The sequence below is a fragment of the Exophiala aquamarina genome, assembly GCF_000709125.1.
Source record: "Exophiala aquamarina CBS 119918 chromosome Unknown aczIA-supercont1.5, whole genome shotgun sequence".
Taxonomy (NCBI): Eukaryota; Fungi; Ascomycota; class Eurotiomycetes; order Chaetothyriales; family Herpotrichiellaceae; genus Exophiala; species Exophiala aquamarina.
Window position 1 is genome coordinate 725,209 of NW_013550583.1, and position 13,416 is coordinate 738,624.

A 13,416-nucleotide genomic window follows, 5' to 3' on the forward strand; every position below is an offset into this window, starting at 1 on the left:
AACTGCGGTCTTGGATGTTTCAATAGCAATAGTCATCCTGCTGTACCAAGAGGCGACTCGAAAATGAACCTCAACCGAACAATAATGGCTCCAAGTTCCATGGAAGCTCGAAGCTATCAGTCAAGAATTAGCTATACTTGTGCGCTGGTTTTGATCCTGGTTTGCTTTTGCCTCGGTTTTTACTTAGGGGCATGCTGACGATAAGTGTCCAGGTTTTTACGTATACAATCGTACTCGCGGTCTATCGCTTGTATTTCCACCCCCTATCAATATTCCCTGGCCCTAAAATCAATGCATTATCATCTGTAGGTGGGATTGTAATTTAATGCACTAACCAAGCTGTTCTAACGTGGACTTCAAAGATACCAGCTATACGGGCATTGCTCCGGGGCCGCCTTCCCATGGAGAACAAGGTGCTTCACGATATCTACGGTAGTGTTGTGAGAGTTTCTCCGAATGAATTGTCTTTCAACACAGCGGGAGCCTGGGATGACATCTACGGTCATCGTCCAGGCCATAAAAATATGCATAAAAGCAGCATTCATGTTGGAGCCATTGACCCACTTCCAAATGCAAGCACCCTTACCATGGCTGATGACGAAACTCATGCACGTCAACGGCGTGCACTATCGCACGCGTTCAGCCAACAGGCATTGGCGGAGCAGGAAGGTATTCTGCTAGTTTATGTCAACATGTTTATCAATAAACTTGGTGATATGTGTGATAAAGAACAGTCCTTCAATTTAGTCAATTGGTACAACTTCACAACTTTTGATATCATAGGAGACTTAGCATTTGGAGAACCCTTCGGATGCCTCGAAAAAGGTAAGACATGATTTCCACGACTGTTCTCGGCCATGTAGGCATATGCTGATATAATTTCCACAGGAAAATTCCATGAGTGGGTTGCGCTCATTTATGAGACTGTCAAAGCCGGTGCAATGGAACAGGCTACTCGTCGCTTCGCCGAACCTGGCTCTACTATTCAAGACTTGCTTGTGAATCTCATTCCTAAGGACAAGAAGCAAAAGCGACGCGACCATTTGGCGTGGAGCCAGAACAAGGTTTTGAGGTATTGTCTATTCTTGCTGACCCAGTACTGCTTAAGTTGACGTGCACCTTGTCCAGACGTCTGGAGAACTCCAAGCTTCAGCATAAGGATTTCATATGGTATATTCTAGATCAACAAAAGCGAGGATCTATTTCCCAAAATGAAGTTATAGTCAATGGCGCGCTCTTCATGTAGAACTCCTCTCCGCCCCCTTTTTTGAGAGAAAAAAGATACTAACTGCATTCCAGTGTTGCAGGAAGTGAAACCACAGCAAATGAACTATCAGGATTGACTGCTCGCTTGCTAAAGAACCCTCGAGTTTACAAGAAGCTAACTGAAGAAATCCGCGGCAACTTTAGAAATGAAAATGAAATGACAGACAGCAACTTGGCGAAGCTGCCATACCTATCAGCTTGTCTCTCGGAGGGCCTCAGGATTCACCCTCCCCTTCCTACTGCTCTAATGAGAACTGTCCCTCAGCAAGGTGACACTATCGACGGCCATTGGTAAGACTCCCTGATTGGTCAAAATCGTCCGTCAAGGCATTATCTCTAATGCACTTTCTTAGGGTTCCTGGTGGTACTCACGTCGGCGTTTGTGCATGGGCTGCTACACATAGCTTTGAAAATTTCAAGAATGCAGACGAATTTATTCCTGAACGCTGGATCGACGCAGAATATGACGGGGATGCGAAGAGAGCTAGTCAGCCGTTCTCAACCGGGCCAAGAGGCTGTATTGGTCGACAGTGAGTCCTGCTAACATACTAAGCCTGCTGCTCTGACACGCTACAGTCTTTCTTACATGGAAATGCGCCTGATTCTTGGACGACTTCTCTGGCACTTTGACCTAGTGTCTGCGGACGGATCACCTCAATGGTCGCCCGAAGGAGAAATGAAGTATATGAAAGCTTACAACACTTGGGAGAAGCCAGACTTGAACGTAGTCCTGAAACGGGTTCAGAGGTAGAGCATTTTGAATAACCTGAAGATGTAGGTTAATGACAGTTACTGGAGCGGAGGAGATGTGGCATGCATGAGTCCGAGAGAACAGGGGTGCTAGCGGTTAAAGACATCTGGCTCTGATACCTTGGACAGACAGCTATTCAGGTGGCAATAACTGTTGTTATATATGATATTGTCGATTAAAATTCTCCTCTCGCTCAACATAACTTGATCTATTGAGAGCACCCACAGATCAACATATGGATTTCTATTCTAGGTGCTTTCGTTGAGCCTAACAAAATTATTGCACAACCATAGATATTGTGACAGATATCTTTATCAGCACCTTTCGTGCTTGGGAAAATTTAAATCACCTTAGAACAATGAAAACATGGTCCCACCCAATTACAATGGAAGTAGTATCATTGAATAAAATTTAAGCAAAGCGATACCGGCGATATTCTTTGGTGGAACTCGAATAGGCTATGTTCAGGCAGTGGGATGCTAAGTCCTGTTTGTTTGTTGTTGGTGTCTGGCAAGCTAAGCTTTCCTGACTAGCTCAAGACAATACTCAGATGATGTACCAACCTTCTCTCCCAGTCTTTGTCCAGGATCTCATGATGCCAGCCTAAAAGTTAATGTTTCGCACCCACATTCATAAGAGCTCTCCTTAAGCGGGATCTTTCTCTACGAAGAGTAAATTTCATATTATACTTTCTTTTAAGCTACTTCAGTCAGCTACACCAAGATCCCCTAACTATGTCTTCGGAGCATCCTGCCATTGCGCGCATTCCTGCTACTTTTAAAGCGAAGATCTCTCCAAGAGCGATTAGAACCATCATCAAGGTACATGAATGGGTTGAGCAAGAATGCATCCCCGCCGAGGGTCTGATGGAGCGCCAACTTGAAGGTCAAAGATGGACCGTTCAGCCAAAGATGAAAGAACTTAGAGAAAGAGCGAAAGCTGCAGGCCTTTTCAACTTGTTCCTTCCCAAAACTTTCAAGGAGTCGCCAGGATTGAGCAATCTAGAATACGCATGCTGCGCAGAAATCATGGGGAGATGCTTTTGGGCAGCTGAAGTTGGTACATCCATTTCAATTCTCTACCGCTGTAATTCTTGTGTCATCAAGTTTGGCCAGTAGGAGCTAACTACTCGAACTTACGCAGACCATGAATTGCCATGCTCCCGAGACAGGAAATATTGAGCTGTTAGCTAAATATTGCAAGCCGAAGCAAAAAGAGAAGTGGCTCCAACCATTGCTTGACGGTACTGCAATGTCTGCCTACTCTATGACAGAGCCAGACGTGGCTGCGTCCGATGCAACAAAGATAGCCTGCAGGATGCACCGCGATGGTGATGAATATGTTATCAATGGGCGAAAGGTATTCGGTGGCTCATTGATGAACAAATCCCTCTCATTTTACATCTTGATGGTGTGCTCGGATGCAAGCAATTCGAATCCCTGGAGAAGGCACTCTATGGTTATCGTTCCAACCGACACACCAGGTCTACGGCTTATTAGAAATCTCACGATAATGGGATACGATGATGCTCCACAGGGCCACGCAGAGTTCGAGTACACTAATGTCAGAATTCCTGTTGAAAACCTGATCTTAGGTGAAGGAAAGGCTTTCGAAATTGCTCAAGGGCGTCTGGGACCAGGCCGCATTCATCATTGGTATGTTACTACTCCTATGTTACTCCTGGTTTATGCCATCAACCGCCAGTTTTGCAGCTACCTACCAGCCCATAGTATACTCCAGTGGCTACTAAGAGTGGTTGTTGTCGACTGAGAATCTCTGATAGGGTTGAGAGCTGGTGGTCCTTGCAGCAGCTAATCTTCATCTGTAATAGCATGCGCCTAATAGGGCAATCGGAACGTGCATACGAGATGGCTCTAGTTAGAGCGCTCGATCCACGAAAAAAACCACGCGGAAAATTGATCGGAGAGTTTGACAGTAACATAGAACGATTGGCGCAGATGAGGCTCGATATCGACACCATGCGCCTAATTGTGTTGAACGCTGCGGAAACGATGGATCTCAAGGGAAACAAAGCTGGTCGTCGTGCTATAGCGCACTCAAAAATTACGGTGCCCAACATGGCAGCAAGTGTAATTGACGAAGCAATGCAGATGCACGGTGGTTTAGGTCTGACTCAAGATACTTTCATGCCTCACGCATGGACATATGCTAGATATGTCAGACTCGCAGACGGTCCTGATGCTGCTCATCGTCACCAAGTAGGGAGAGAAGAATTAAAAAGTGCAGTGGGGCTTCGAGAGAAGCATGAGGTATACCTGAGGAGGTCGCTTGAGCTGACAGCGAAATTATAGTTGCAGCATTGCCAATTTGCGCAATGGGTTGTACCCATAGACGATCGGTTTTTTCGAAGTTTTCATCCTCGCGGACGCTTCTCTCAATGGAGAGCGCAAATAGCCTTAGGAAAATTTTAGGCAGGAAAGAGATCAGCCTTGGTAATTACAAGTTCACTGTAAATTCAGTAGAAGAAATATGCGTTTTCGACGAGGCCAGTCGGCTATTTCGCTCAGACCGAAGCTCGGACACGTACATACGCCCCGAGTGACCGGGTGCCTGACAGCCACTTAACTTCCAAGGCGGCCGGGACAACATCTTGGGTGGAACGAGTCCTTTTGTCAATAATAGTTGCTCTCATATACCTCCGCTTTTCAGAGTCAAATCCAGTGCTTTTGTGACCAGAAGTTAACCACTACGCACTCGCTACTGATCGTATCAAATTGTTCAACCCGTACGATGGCTACGAGGTCACATTTCCCGGACCTTGAACTCCCGCAATGCAACATTCTAGAATACCTCTTTCCAGCAGGTAGTTCAGAAGATGGAGAGCCAATATGGATAAATTCGGAAAATCCAGCGCATAGTTTATCTCCTAAGAGCTTACTTCAACACGTTAAATCAACTGCGGCTGGATTTCAGAAGTTGGGAATCAAATCTGGAGACGTTGTGAGCGTTTTCACACCTAATCACGTCTTCGTCCCCGTCGTCTATCTTGCGACGGTCGCCTCTGGAGCTATTTTTACTGGCTTCAACCCCGCCTATACTGTCTCAGAGCTGGTCCACCTAATCAAGGACTCGGAAATGAAAGTAATGTTTGTGCATCACACACTTGTTACCGTCGCTCTTGAAGCCGCTCGTGAGGTCGGTTTTGACAAAGCTTCCGTAATTCTTTTTCCGGACACAGAGTCTGTTGGTACTCAGGGCGACTTGATTCACTGGAAAAACTACTTTGACTACTCTGAAGAAGCTGCAGCTTGGAAATGGCATAGTTACACACCTGCTCAAGCCGCGACAACTGTTGCCACGATCAACTATTCTTCTGGGTGAGTACAGGTTACGAAGTCGAGATTCTATGATTGCTAAGAATTTACACTTTGACTGACAAATAGCCAGAACAACTGGGCTGCCGAAGGGCGTGATGGTCTCTCACAGCAGTATAATTGCGAACTTGGAGCAAACCATGTTTATTCGGTACCATTTGACCCCTACTGCACGATCGCAGGAACGATGGGTCGGGTTTTTGCCGCTTTACCACGCCTATGGTCAGTTGTACACGATCCTTATGGCATGCAAGCTACGAATACAAGTCTACATCATGGAGAGTTTCCATTTCGAGAAGTTCTTATCTGTTATCCAGAAATTTGGGATTACTAACCTGCAGATTGCACCCCCAATTCTGATAATGTTGGACAAGCGGGCAGAGACTAAAATGTACGATTTGAGTTCCCTGAGGGAGGTCGTCTGTGGTGCCGCACCTATTCCACTTGATTTGCAGGTCAGAGTGGCGAAGCGCTTCAATCTCAAATTCACTATAGGCTGGGGAATGACCGAACTTGTATGCACCGGCACCTCGATACCTGGAGGGATGATCGAAACAACAGGTAGCGTAGGCTTCCAGCTTCCCAACACTATGGTGAAACTCGTCGACGATGATGATATGGTGGTTAACACAGGAGAGAGGGGAGAGATTCTTTACAGAGGTCCAAACGTATGCCTTGGGTATTGGAAAAACACGGCTGCTAGTGAAGAATTACTCGGGACTGACGGGTGGTTACGGACTGGTGATATCGCTATCAGAAACGAGAAAGGGCTTTACTGGATTGTGGACAGGAAAAAGGTTGGTACCATACCATTATGCGCGATTGTACTGACATTGCACAGGAGCTCATCAAAGTTAATGGATTACAAGTGGTGAGTTTCACTGGGAACTTAGACGTGTTTGCTTTTCGTAACACTTATTATGAATCTAGGCACCTGCAGAGCTCGAGGGAAGGCTCCTAGAAAACGAGCATGTGGCGGATGCGGCGGTTGTTGGGATCACAAGGCAAGTCTATTAAACTATATGTGCTGTAACAATTGCTGAAACGAACAAGTGAGGGAAACGAGTACCCCCGCGCGTACATAGTACTCAAACCGTCGTCTCAAGCAATTGTAACTGGAGCCATGCTTATTGAGTCATTCAACAGCACGGTCGCGAAGCATAAACATTTGCGTGGGGGGATTGCATTCGTAGATCAGATCCCGAAGCTCGCGAGTGGCAAAATCCAGAGAAAGGTTCTACGTGAATGGGCTAAGAGAGACACACCTAGCATCACCGCTGGTTCTTTTCTTCATGGAAGACTTTGAGTATCTATGCCGAGGTGGAACTTCAAGCCTTGCAGGCAGTAGGAAGGCTTTCAAGATGCAACTTTTGGTCATTTCTTTACCCACCGCGATTTTTGTGTGTCTCCCAATACGATAGTGAGACCAGTTCTGTTCCCAAACACCATCCCATAATTATGGCTTCCAGGTTAATGACTAGTCATACGCACTTTTTTATTCGGACGGGGCGTGACGCCGAGAAGGGTATCCCTGGTTCGTGCAGGCTAAACGATTTCAGAGGATCGGAACAGCGTTTCCTGCTCCTTAGACGTGGAACTCTGCCGGAAAAACCGGGTCTCAGCAAGCCGGCAAGCTCAATATCAAAGGTGGCTTGCTATAGTCCTTGGCTTTTAGCGGTCTATCCACAATTCGTACAGTATTGTTAGGAAGCGAAGTCCAATAGTATTAAGTTGATGTCTTCGAATATATTTGAGCCTGCAGATTTCAGTCCTGTGCCTATCTACTATATTGTGACGACAAGATTAAGGCTGATACAAGCTGGAGCAATAATTTGAAAATGGGCTCCATTGCGAACAACGTGAAAGGAACCAATGAATCAACATCGAAGCCAAGAGCATTCGAATATCCGCCGGCTCCTTATCAAGTACTAGATCAGTACCATTCAAAGCCATGCAAAATACGTGTGGCATGTATTGGGGCTGGCGCTACTGGGCTCTGTACTGCCTACAAGATGGAGAGAATGCTCGAGAAAAACTCTTGGGAGCTTACTCTTTTCGAGAAGAATGACCATTTCGGTGGAACTTGGTGAGTCTGAACACTCCTAGTACAAGAACGCCTTGTAACCAACAAGTACTCTGGGGTTTAATGATCGCGGCATACTTGAAAATTCCGGCGGTATTCGAGCAATCCTGACACAAGAACACTTTAGGTACGAGAATACCTATCCGGGCGTCGCATGTGATATCCCCTCGCCCCTGTATACATTTTCGTTCGACCCAAATCCGAACTGGTCTCATTACTTTGCCTATGGTCCAGAAATCCAAGAATATTTTGAAGGATTTGCTCGCAGATATGGTTAGAACTAAGCCTCTTTACCCAATGTGACAGACGAACTGACACCGTAAAACAGATCTGGAGAAATACATGAAAACAAACACGAAGGTAGTGGAAGTGTCTTGGGACCAAAACCTGGGAGTCTGGAACATGTCAAGCTTCTATGTGACCTGTCACCTTGGCAAAGCAAGCTAATACTTGATGCAGTACTCTCGAGGATCAGACAACAAAGAAAACTTGGTATGACTGGGCGCATGTATTGATTAACGGCACGGGCATCCTCAATACCTGGAAGTGGCCCGAAGTTAAAGGCCTCTTTGACTTCAAATGGCCCATGATGCACTCTGCCAGGTGGGACCACTCTGTTAGCTTTAAGGGAAAGGCTGTCGGTGTTATTGGTACGGGGAGTACATCAGTCCAGATTATTCCTGTTCTTCAAAAGGTGGCTAATAAAGTCGACGTCTTTATGAGATCGCCAACGTGGATCAGCCCTCCTTTTGGCGCTAGTGAGTATTGCATTGGTCGAATTCCGAACATCCCGAGCTAACTTACTTAATAGCTGCCCTCGCCCAACTTCGAAAAGGTGTAGAGCCTCCACCTGGGCAGCGTCAGTACAAATTCACAGAGGAGGATAAGAAAAGGTTTCGAGACGATCCTGAATACTTCCTCCGATTCCGCAAAGAGATAGAGGCGGAGATCAACTCCCTGTTTGAGATGTATATTAGCAGGTCTGATGTACAAGTCCAGTTCCGCGATGTCATCGAGAAAGAAATGCTTCGTAGATTGGGCCCTGGGAACGAGAAACTCAAGGAGTTTATCATACCCAAGTGGAGTGTTGGTTGTCGCCGCGTATCACCTGCAGATGGGTATCTTGAGGCGCTAGCATCCGAAAACGTCACGCCCGTTTTTGGTGAGATTGAAAGAGTCACGGAAAATGGACTGGTGGTCGGTGGTGAGGAGAGGAAAGTCGATATCCTCATCTGTGCCACGGGCTTCACTCCGGCGTTCAAGCCAGCATTCAAGGTATTTGCCCTCCTGAAAGTTTTTCTCGTTGCCCTTATACTCATTAGACCAGGTCTTCAACGGTAAGAAAACACTTTCTGAGGATTGGGGCGATTCCTGTAATATGTACCTTGGAGTGTGAGTCAGGACCCTCTACTTTAGACGAATATATACTAATGTGGGACTAGAGCTGCACCGAGGTTTCCAAATTACTTTACAATTGTAGGCCCCGGAGCGACTTGGTCTAATGGCACCTTGATCCCCGGGATTGAGACATCGGTTGAATACAGCATTAAAATGATAAAGAAGATACAGACAGAAGGACTCCTATCGGTCGCTGTAAAGCAAGAAGCACTGGATGATATCTATGAGCATTTCGACGCTTTCCACCAAGATACAGTTTGGAGTGAGGAATGTAGATCATGGTTCAAGGACGGCAAGACGAAACGTCGGATATATCTCTGGCCTGGACCTGTAAGTCGAAGGGAGTCTGCAGCTGGCAAAGCTTTACTAATTGCTACAGACAATCCACTTCTTGAAAACCATCAAAGACCCCAGAATCGAAGACTATGACATTGTGTACCGGTACAGGAACAGGTTTGCTTTCCTTGGCAATGGTACTGTAAAAGCCAGCGTCACTAAGGATGTTCTGGGTCTGAGCCCATATGTTCGCAACTCAGATCATCCATGGGCGATAGAATAGAAGTGCGCTTACCGCTTTGTAAGTCGGAAAATACGTTTTGTTCTATAATGAAGAGCAGTTGCTTTGTTTCAAAGGGGTACCACCTTTTGTCGCTCGCTTTTCGGGGGTTCCCTGATTGACTTAAAATTGCGTTGACAGCAAAGAAGATATTTGGCAAACCGGATTGGCGCTGGTGGGGCTTACTATTGCTCGGAAAATGCTTTCCGATGACCGCGGATTTAGCATACTCAGGTATATCGCTTTTTAGTTCAAAGCCTTCGCTTGTTACATGAACTTATAATCTTGTCAGTTTAGACGAGCGTATGAATGCTCTGACAAAGATATAACCTGGATTACGTTAAATAGTCTTCTCGTCCACTCTTGCAACTGTTGCGTTGACTAAGAATCTAGCATGTCTCAGCTCAACAATTTCGATGGGCTCTTCCGTCTTGACGGGAAGGTTGCTTTAATCACCGGAGGTTTGAAGGCGCCGAAAGGTCATTGATACCTAGCTAAAACTTATTCCAGGCTCTCGGGGCCTCGGCCTCCATACTGCCACTGCTTTTCTTCGCGCAGGAGCGGCGCACGTCCTTTTGGCGGCCAGAAAACTTGAGGGCGAGCATGGGCTTACAGCTGCTCTTACGGCTTTGAAACAGGAAATACCCGGGTGCGAGACTAAGGTGACAATTATAGCGTCCGATTTGAGCAGAGTCTCAGAAGTACAAACATTGGTCGAGACCGTGCAGAGTCGCGTGTCAAAAGTCGACATCTTGATCGCCAATGCTGGCGCGACCTGGGGTGGTCCTCTTGCAACTACACCTGACGAGTCAATTGGGAAGGTACTAGATCTGAACGTCCGGAGTATTATCAACTTAGTTCGGGTGTGAGTATGCTCCTTTGGCATCCACAAAGCCTTCAAAGTATTCGAAGGAACAATCGGATAACCGTATGTCTTCAGGATGAGCCCTTTGCTGGAGAAATCAGCCACGCCAACAGATCCTTCTAGAATTATTATCGTTGGAGCCATTGCAGGATTCACAGTCCCATTCACTGGTGAGAACAGTACGATCGTGTATTCTGTATCAAAAGCAGCAGCCCATCATTTAGCACGAAATCTGGCTGTGGAGCTTGGTCCTCGAAACATCACCACCAACTGCATAGCACCAGGCTTCTTCCCAAGTAAATTATCAAGAGGAATCATTGGGATCATGGGAGGTATTGACAACATGAAAGCCGCGAACCCGGTTGGCCGGATCGGTATGCCAGAGGACATCGCAGGTGCAATGCTATATCTGTGTTCTCAGGCCGGTTCTTTTGTCAATGGAATCATCCTCCCCTTGGACGGTGGCAATTATCTTCAATCGGGTCTGTTTACGAAGCTATGACTTTCAGTTGCAAACAGGCAGACGGGGAGACTGCTACCAAACCATCAAATCGTGCCAGCTTCATGGGGAGGGCTTCAGAAGCGGTCATATCTCATTATTGGTGGCTTATCAAAAGTTCCGAAGGCTGCTCCGAAGGCTGCTCCGACATGTGAGGTTGCTCAGAAGTGGAAACCCTGACAGAAGCCGCCAATGGTTTAGTCCTCTATAAGCCGTAAAACAGCTCGTTAAATCAAGCACTCCATCCGTCTCACGTGGAATTTACATTCATGTTGCTCAATCAAGGTCAACAAGTGATCAGTACTAATGTATCATGGCCGACTTGAGTCGTAGTGATCTAGATGTTATACGACGTAGGCTTGAGAAACTTCACAAGCTGGGCACTTCGGTGGTCCAAGGCGCAAACCGTCTGACTTGAGAATCGAGTTGCCTGCCAGCAAGATGGCAGCACCAGGTCATTCTATGCTTGAAGAACAATGACAAGCCGTTTAACTTCGACTCTGTACTCTCTGCATTTTGCTTTGAGGACGTGGTGAAGCAGATTTAAGACGATTGCGGTCTGGATTCCGCCTGACACTACTGGCTGGCTTAACATACCTCGAGAGTCTACAAACGAGGTGGAGCTACAGCAAAGTGAAGGAAAATCATCTGATGGACGTGAATCCAAAAAAACCCTGGCCTCCTCACCACTATTCATGGTTTTGTGGCAGGAGTGCCGTGCAGCATGAGACTGTCGGCCTCGCTAGTTGCAATCAAATGGGCATTCTCGGTAGTTAGAGCTTAATTCTGGCTCAGCTCGATTGTTGGCTGCCCTCTTGACAACCTAGGCATTTTAGCTCACGAACAAACTCAAATCTCTACCGGGCCACGCGATGCGGGCAATACTAACCTTATAAAGCAACCGTGCGCAAGGCTCGGGATCGGTCGGTCCAAGTCCAATCTCAAGCAAGCGGATTTGTTCAGCCTATGTAAACCCGATAACCGACACAACGTAACAATAGTAGCATACGTACGGACTGGGACCGGCTAACTGGTCGTATCAACAGCCTGTCGCCCAACATCCCCTTTCCGTAGTCGGCAGAGTCATGAAACCTAACTTGATACAATTGTCAGATTTAGGCAATCCCTTTACTCTCCCGAAGACGGTCGAACGCTGTCCACCAAGTCTTTCGAAGGTCGGAAACCTCGTGGAACCCAGCCCGGCGGGCCTTGCCAAGGTTCAGCGTTCGATTGAAGCAAAGTTCTGACATGATGTGTTGTTGATAGTGTCCCTTTCCTGGGCTTAATTCGTCCTGGATCAAGTTCCTTTTCAGCCCATGCTCGTTGACAAGTTTGATCCATGCCGAAAGATGGGATTTCAGATAGTAGAATGGCTGTGTGCTTCCTTCCACAGGCGGTGTTCCAATAAGGCCAAACCATTCGCAGATGACAGGCCAACGTTCAGACCACGATGCTGGACTATCATAGTCAGCAACGTTGAAAGATTCTCCTCCCGTCTTATTCGGGTTCAGCGATGCCCAAATGCTGAACTTTGCGACCATGTCTTGCGAGCTATCATTGGAGAGCGTATTCCAGGCTTCCCACGAGCCTGGGAAGGGACATTTTTGTCCTCTGCCCTCGACCTTGGCGTACAAACTGAGGTAGACAGCAAGCGTTTGTGCAAGGCAGTACGTATTGCTATTCGGGACGAAGCCAGGCTGTCAAAATTCGTTAGTTTGGTCCTGTACAATGCCAAATCAGTTCCACGAAGCCAGATTACTCTTACAATAACATCTGGCCTAATATCACACCAGGTCCATTTGCGTCCTTGTGAGAGAGACTTTAGCCGGTCAAGCAGGTAATAGTAGAACATCTGAGAAGCATATGGTTCAGGGATGCGAGGCAAAGTCTCTTCGAGTGGCAGCTCCTTGGCAAAAGGGAACTTCTCCTTTCCCAGGTGAACACCGTAAGCCTTTGTGAGAGATTAGTATATCTGCATCCTGAGAACGTAGCCAAAGTCGCTCTAGTAACCTTTGTTCCACTAGGAAGTACCACAAACGCCAATCTCTTCGATAGCTCGTCGATTGCAGTGATTGTCCGCTCCAGCATCTGAGTGTTCACAGTACTTTCGACATTAGGATCACTGGAGTGACGATATGCTAGAACGCCCCTTGTCATTTTTTGCCATTTCTGAAGAAAATATCTGTAGCTTACCGTAAAAATAGATATCGGTAACCTCATCTATATCCTTGATCTTCATTTTCATGGCGTTTTGAAGCTCCTGCTGGCTACCAGCACTCAAATCAAGGCCACTGACAAGCCTGAGGCTCTCATCCTCTGGCCACAATGTTTCTTGACGCGCAAGTGGACGATTGGTGACGGCTGTAACTTTGGAAAAGATACCCTTCTGAGGATAGCCACGGAGTAGTTGATTCACAATCGCCCAGCCACTAATTCCAGATGCACCCATGATCAAAGCATGCCGCCCTGTGTTGATAGCCATGTCTCAGTCCGTGTATCTCCAGAGAATTTTGAGAAACGATGTGTTCAATTGCCATCAACTACAGTCATGGGAGGTAGTTCAGGTGACAAATTGTAAGGTCTGACGAATTGCAAGATCGAACGTCATTTGAATGTTCATGTTACCTAAAACTGCCTTCTAGCCAAACAGCGAAAGTGTGGGG

General features: G+C 46.8%; 6 protein-coding genes across 6 annotated transcripts; 5 read left to right on the forward strand and 1 right to left on the reverse strand.

Moving 5' to 3' along the window:
- Positions 1-191: 191 nt before the first annotated feature.
- On the forward strand, positions 192-2,017 carry A1O9_06923 (uncharacterized protein; the record flags this gene model as incomplete). The annotated part of the gene is made up of 7 exons (XM_013403869.1): positions 192-305; positions 363-825; positions 889-1,072; positions 1,129-1,242; positions 1,300-1,557; positions 1,620-1,796; positions 1,843-2,017. 7 exons carry the CDS (start codon positions 192-194, stop codon positions 2,015-2,017), a joined length of 1,485 nt encoding a protein of 494 aa, XP_013259323.1.
- A 734-nt stretch (positions 2,018-2,751) lies between these two features.
- Positions 2,752-4,329, forward strand: A1O9_06924 (uncharacterized protein; the record flags this gene model as incomplete). The annotated part of the gene is made up of 3 exons (XM_013403870.1): positions 2,752-3,072; positions 3,161-3,672; positions 3,849-4,329. The coding sequence occupies 3 exons, from the start codon at positions 2,752-2,754 to the stop codon at positions 4,327-4,329; spliced, it is 1,314 nt and encodes a 437-aa protein (XP_013259324.1).
- Positions 4,330-4,768: 439 nt separating this feature from the next.
- Positions 4,769-6,658, forward strand: A1O9_06925 (uncharacterized protein; the record flags this gene model as incomplete). Its single annotated transcript, XM_013403871.1, has 5 exons — positions 4,769-5,355; positions 5,426-6,149; positions 6,194-6,223; positions 6,283-6,360; positions 6,410-6,658. 5 exons carry the CDS (start codon positions 4,769-4,771, stop codon positions 6,656-6,658), a joined length of 1,668 nt encoding a protein of 555 aa, XP_013259325.1.
- A 532-nt stretch (positions 6,659-7,190) lies between these two features.
- Positions 7,191-9,392, forward strand: A1O9_06926 (uncharacterized protein; the record flags this gene model as incomplete). The annotated part of the gene is made up of 8 exons (XM_013403872.1): positions 7,191-7,438; positions 7,563-7,708; positions 7,764-7,839; positions 7,895-8,193; positions 8,247-8,710; positions 8,763-8,827; positions 8,878-9,163; positions 9,213-9,392. The coding sequence occupies 8 exons, from the start codon at positions 7,191-7,193 to the stop codon at positions 9,390-9,392; spliced, it is 1,764 nt and encodes a 587-aa protein (XP_013259326.1).
- Positions 9,393-9,783: 391 nt separating this feature from the next.
- A1O9_06927 (uncharacterized protein) lies at positions 9,784-10,756 on the forward strand (the record flags this gene model as incomplete). The annotated part of the gene is made up of 3 exons (XM_013403873.1): positions 9,784-9,868; positions 9,900-10,254; positions 10,330-10,756. 3 exons carry the CDS (start codon positions 9,784-9,786, stop codon positions 10,754-10,756), a joined length of 867 nt encoding a protein of 288 aa, XP_013259327.1.
- Positions 10,757-11,868: 1,112 nt separating this feature from the next.
- On the reverse strand, positions 11,869-13,235 carry A1O9_06928 (uncharacterized protein; the record flags this gene model as incomplete). Its single annotated transcript, XM_013403874.1, has 4 exons — positions 11,869-12,450; positions 12,519-12,704; positions 12,764-12,891; positions 12,947-13,235. The coding sequence occupies 4 exons, from the start codon at positions 13,233-13,235 to the stop codon at positions 11,869-11,871; spliced, it is 1,185 nt and encodes a 394-aa protein (XP_013259328.1).
- Between the last annotated feature and the right edge of the window lie 181 nt (positions 13,236-13,416).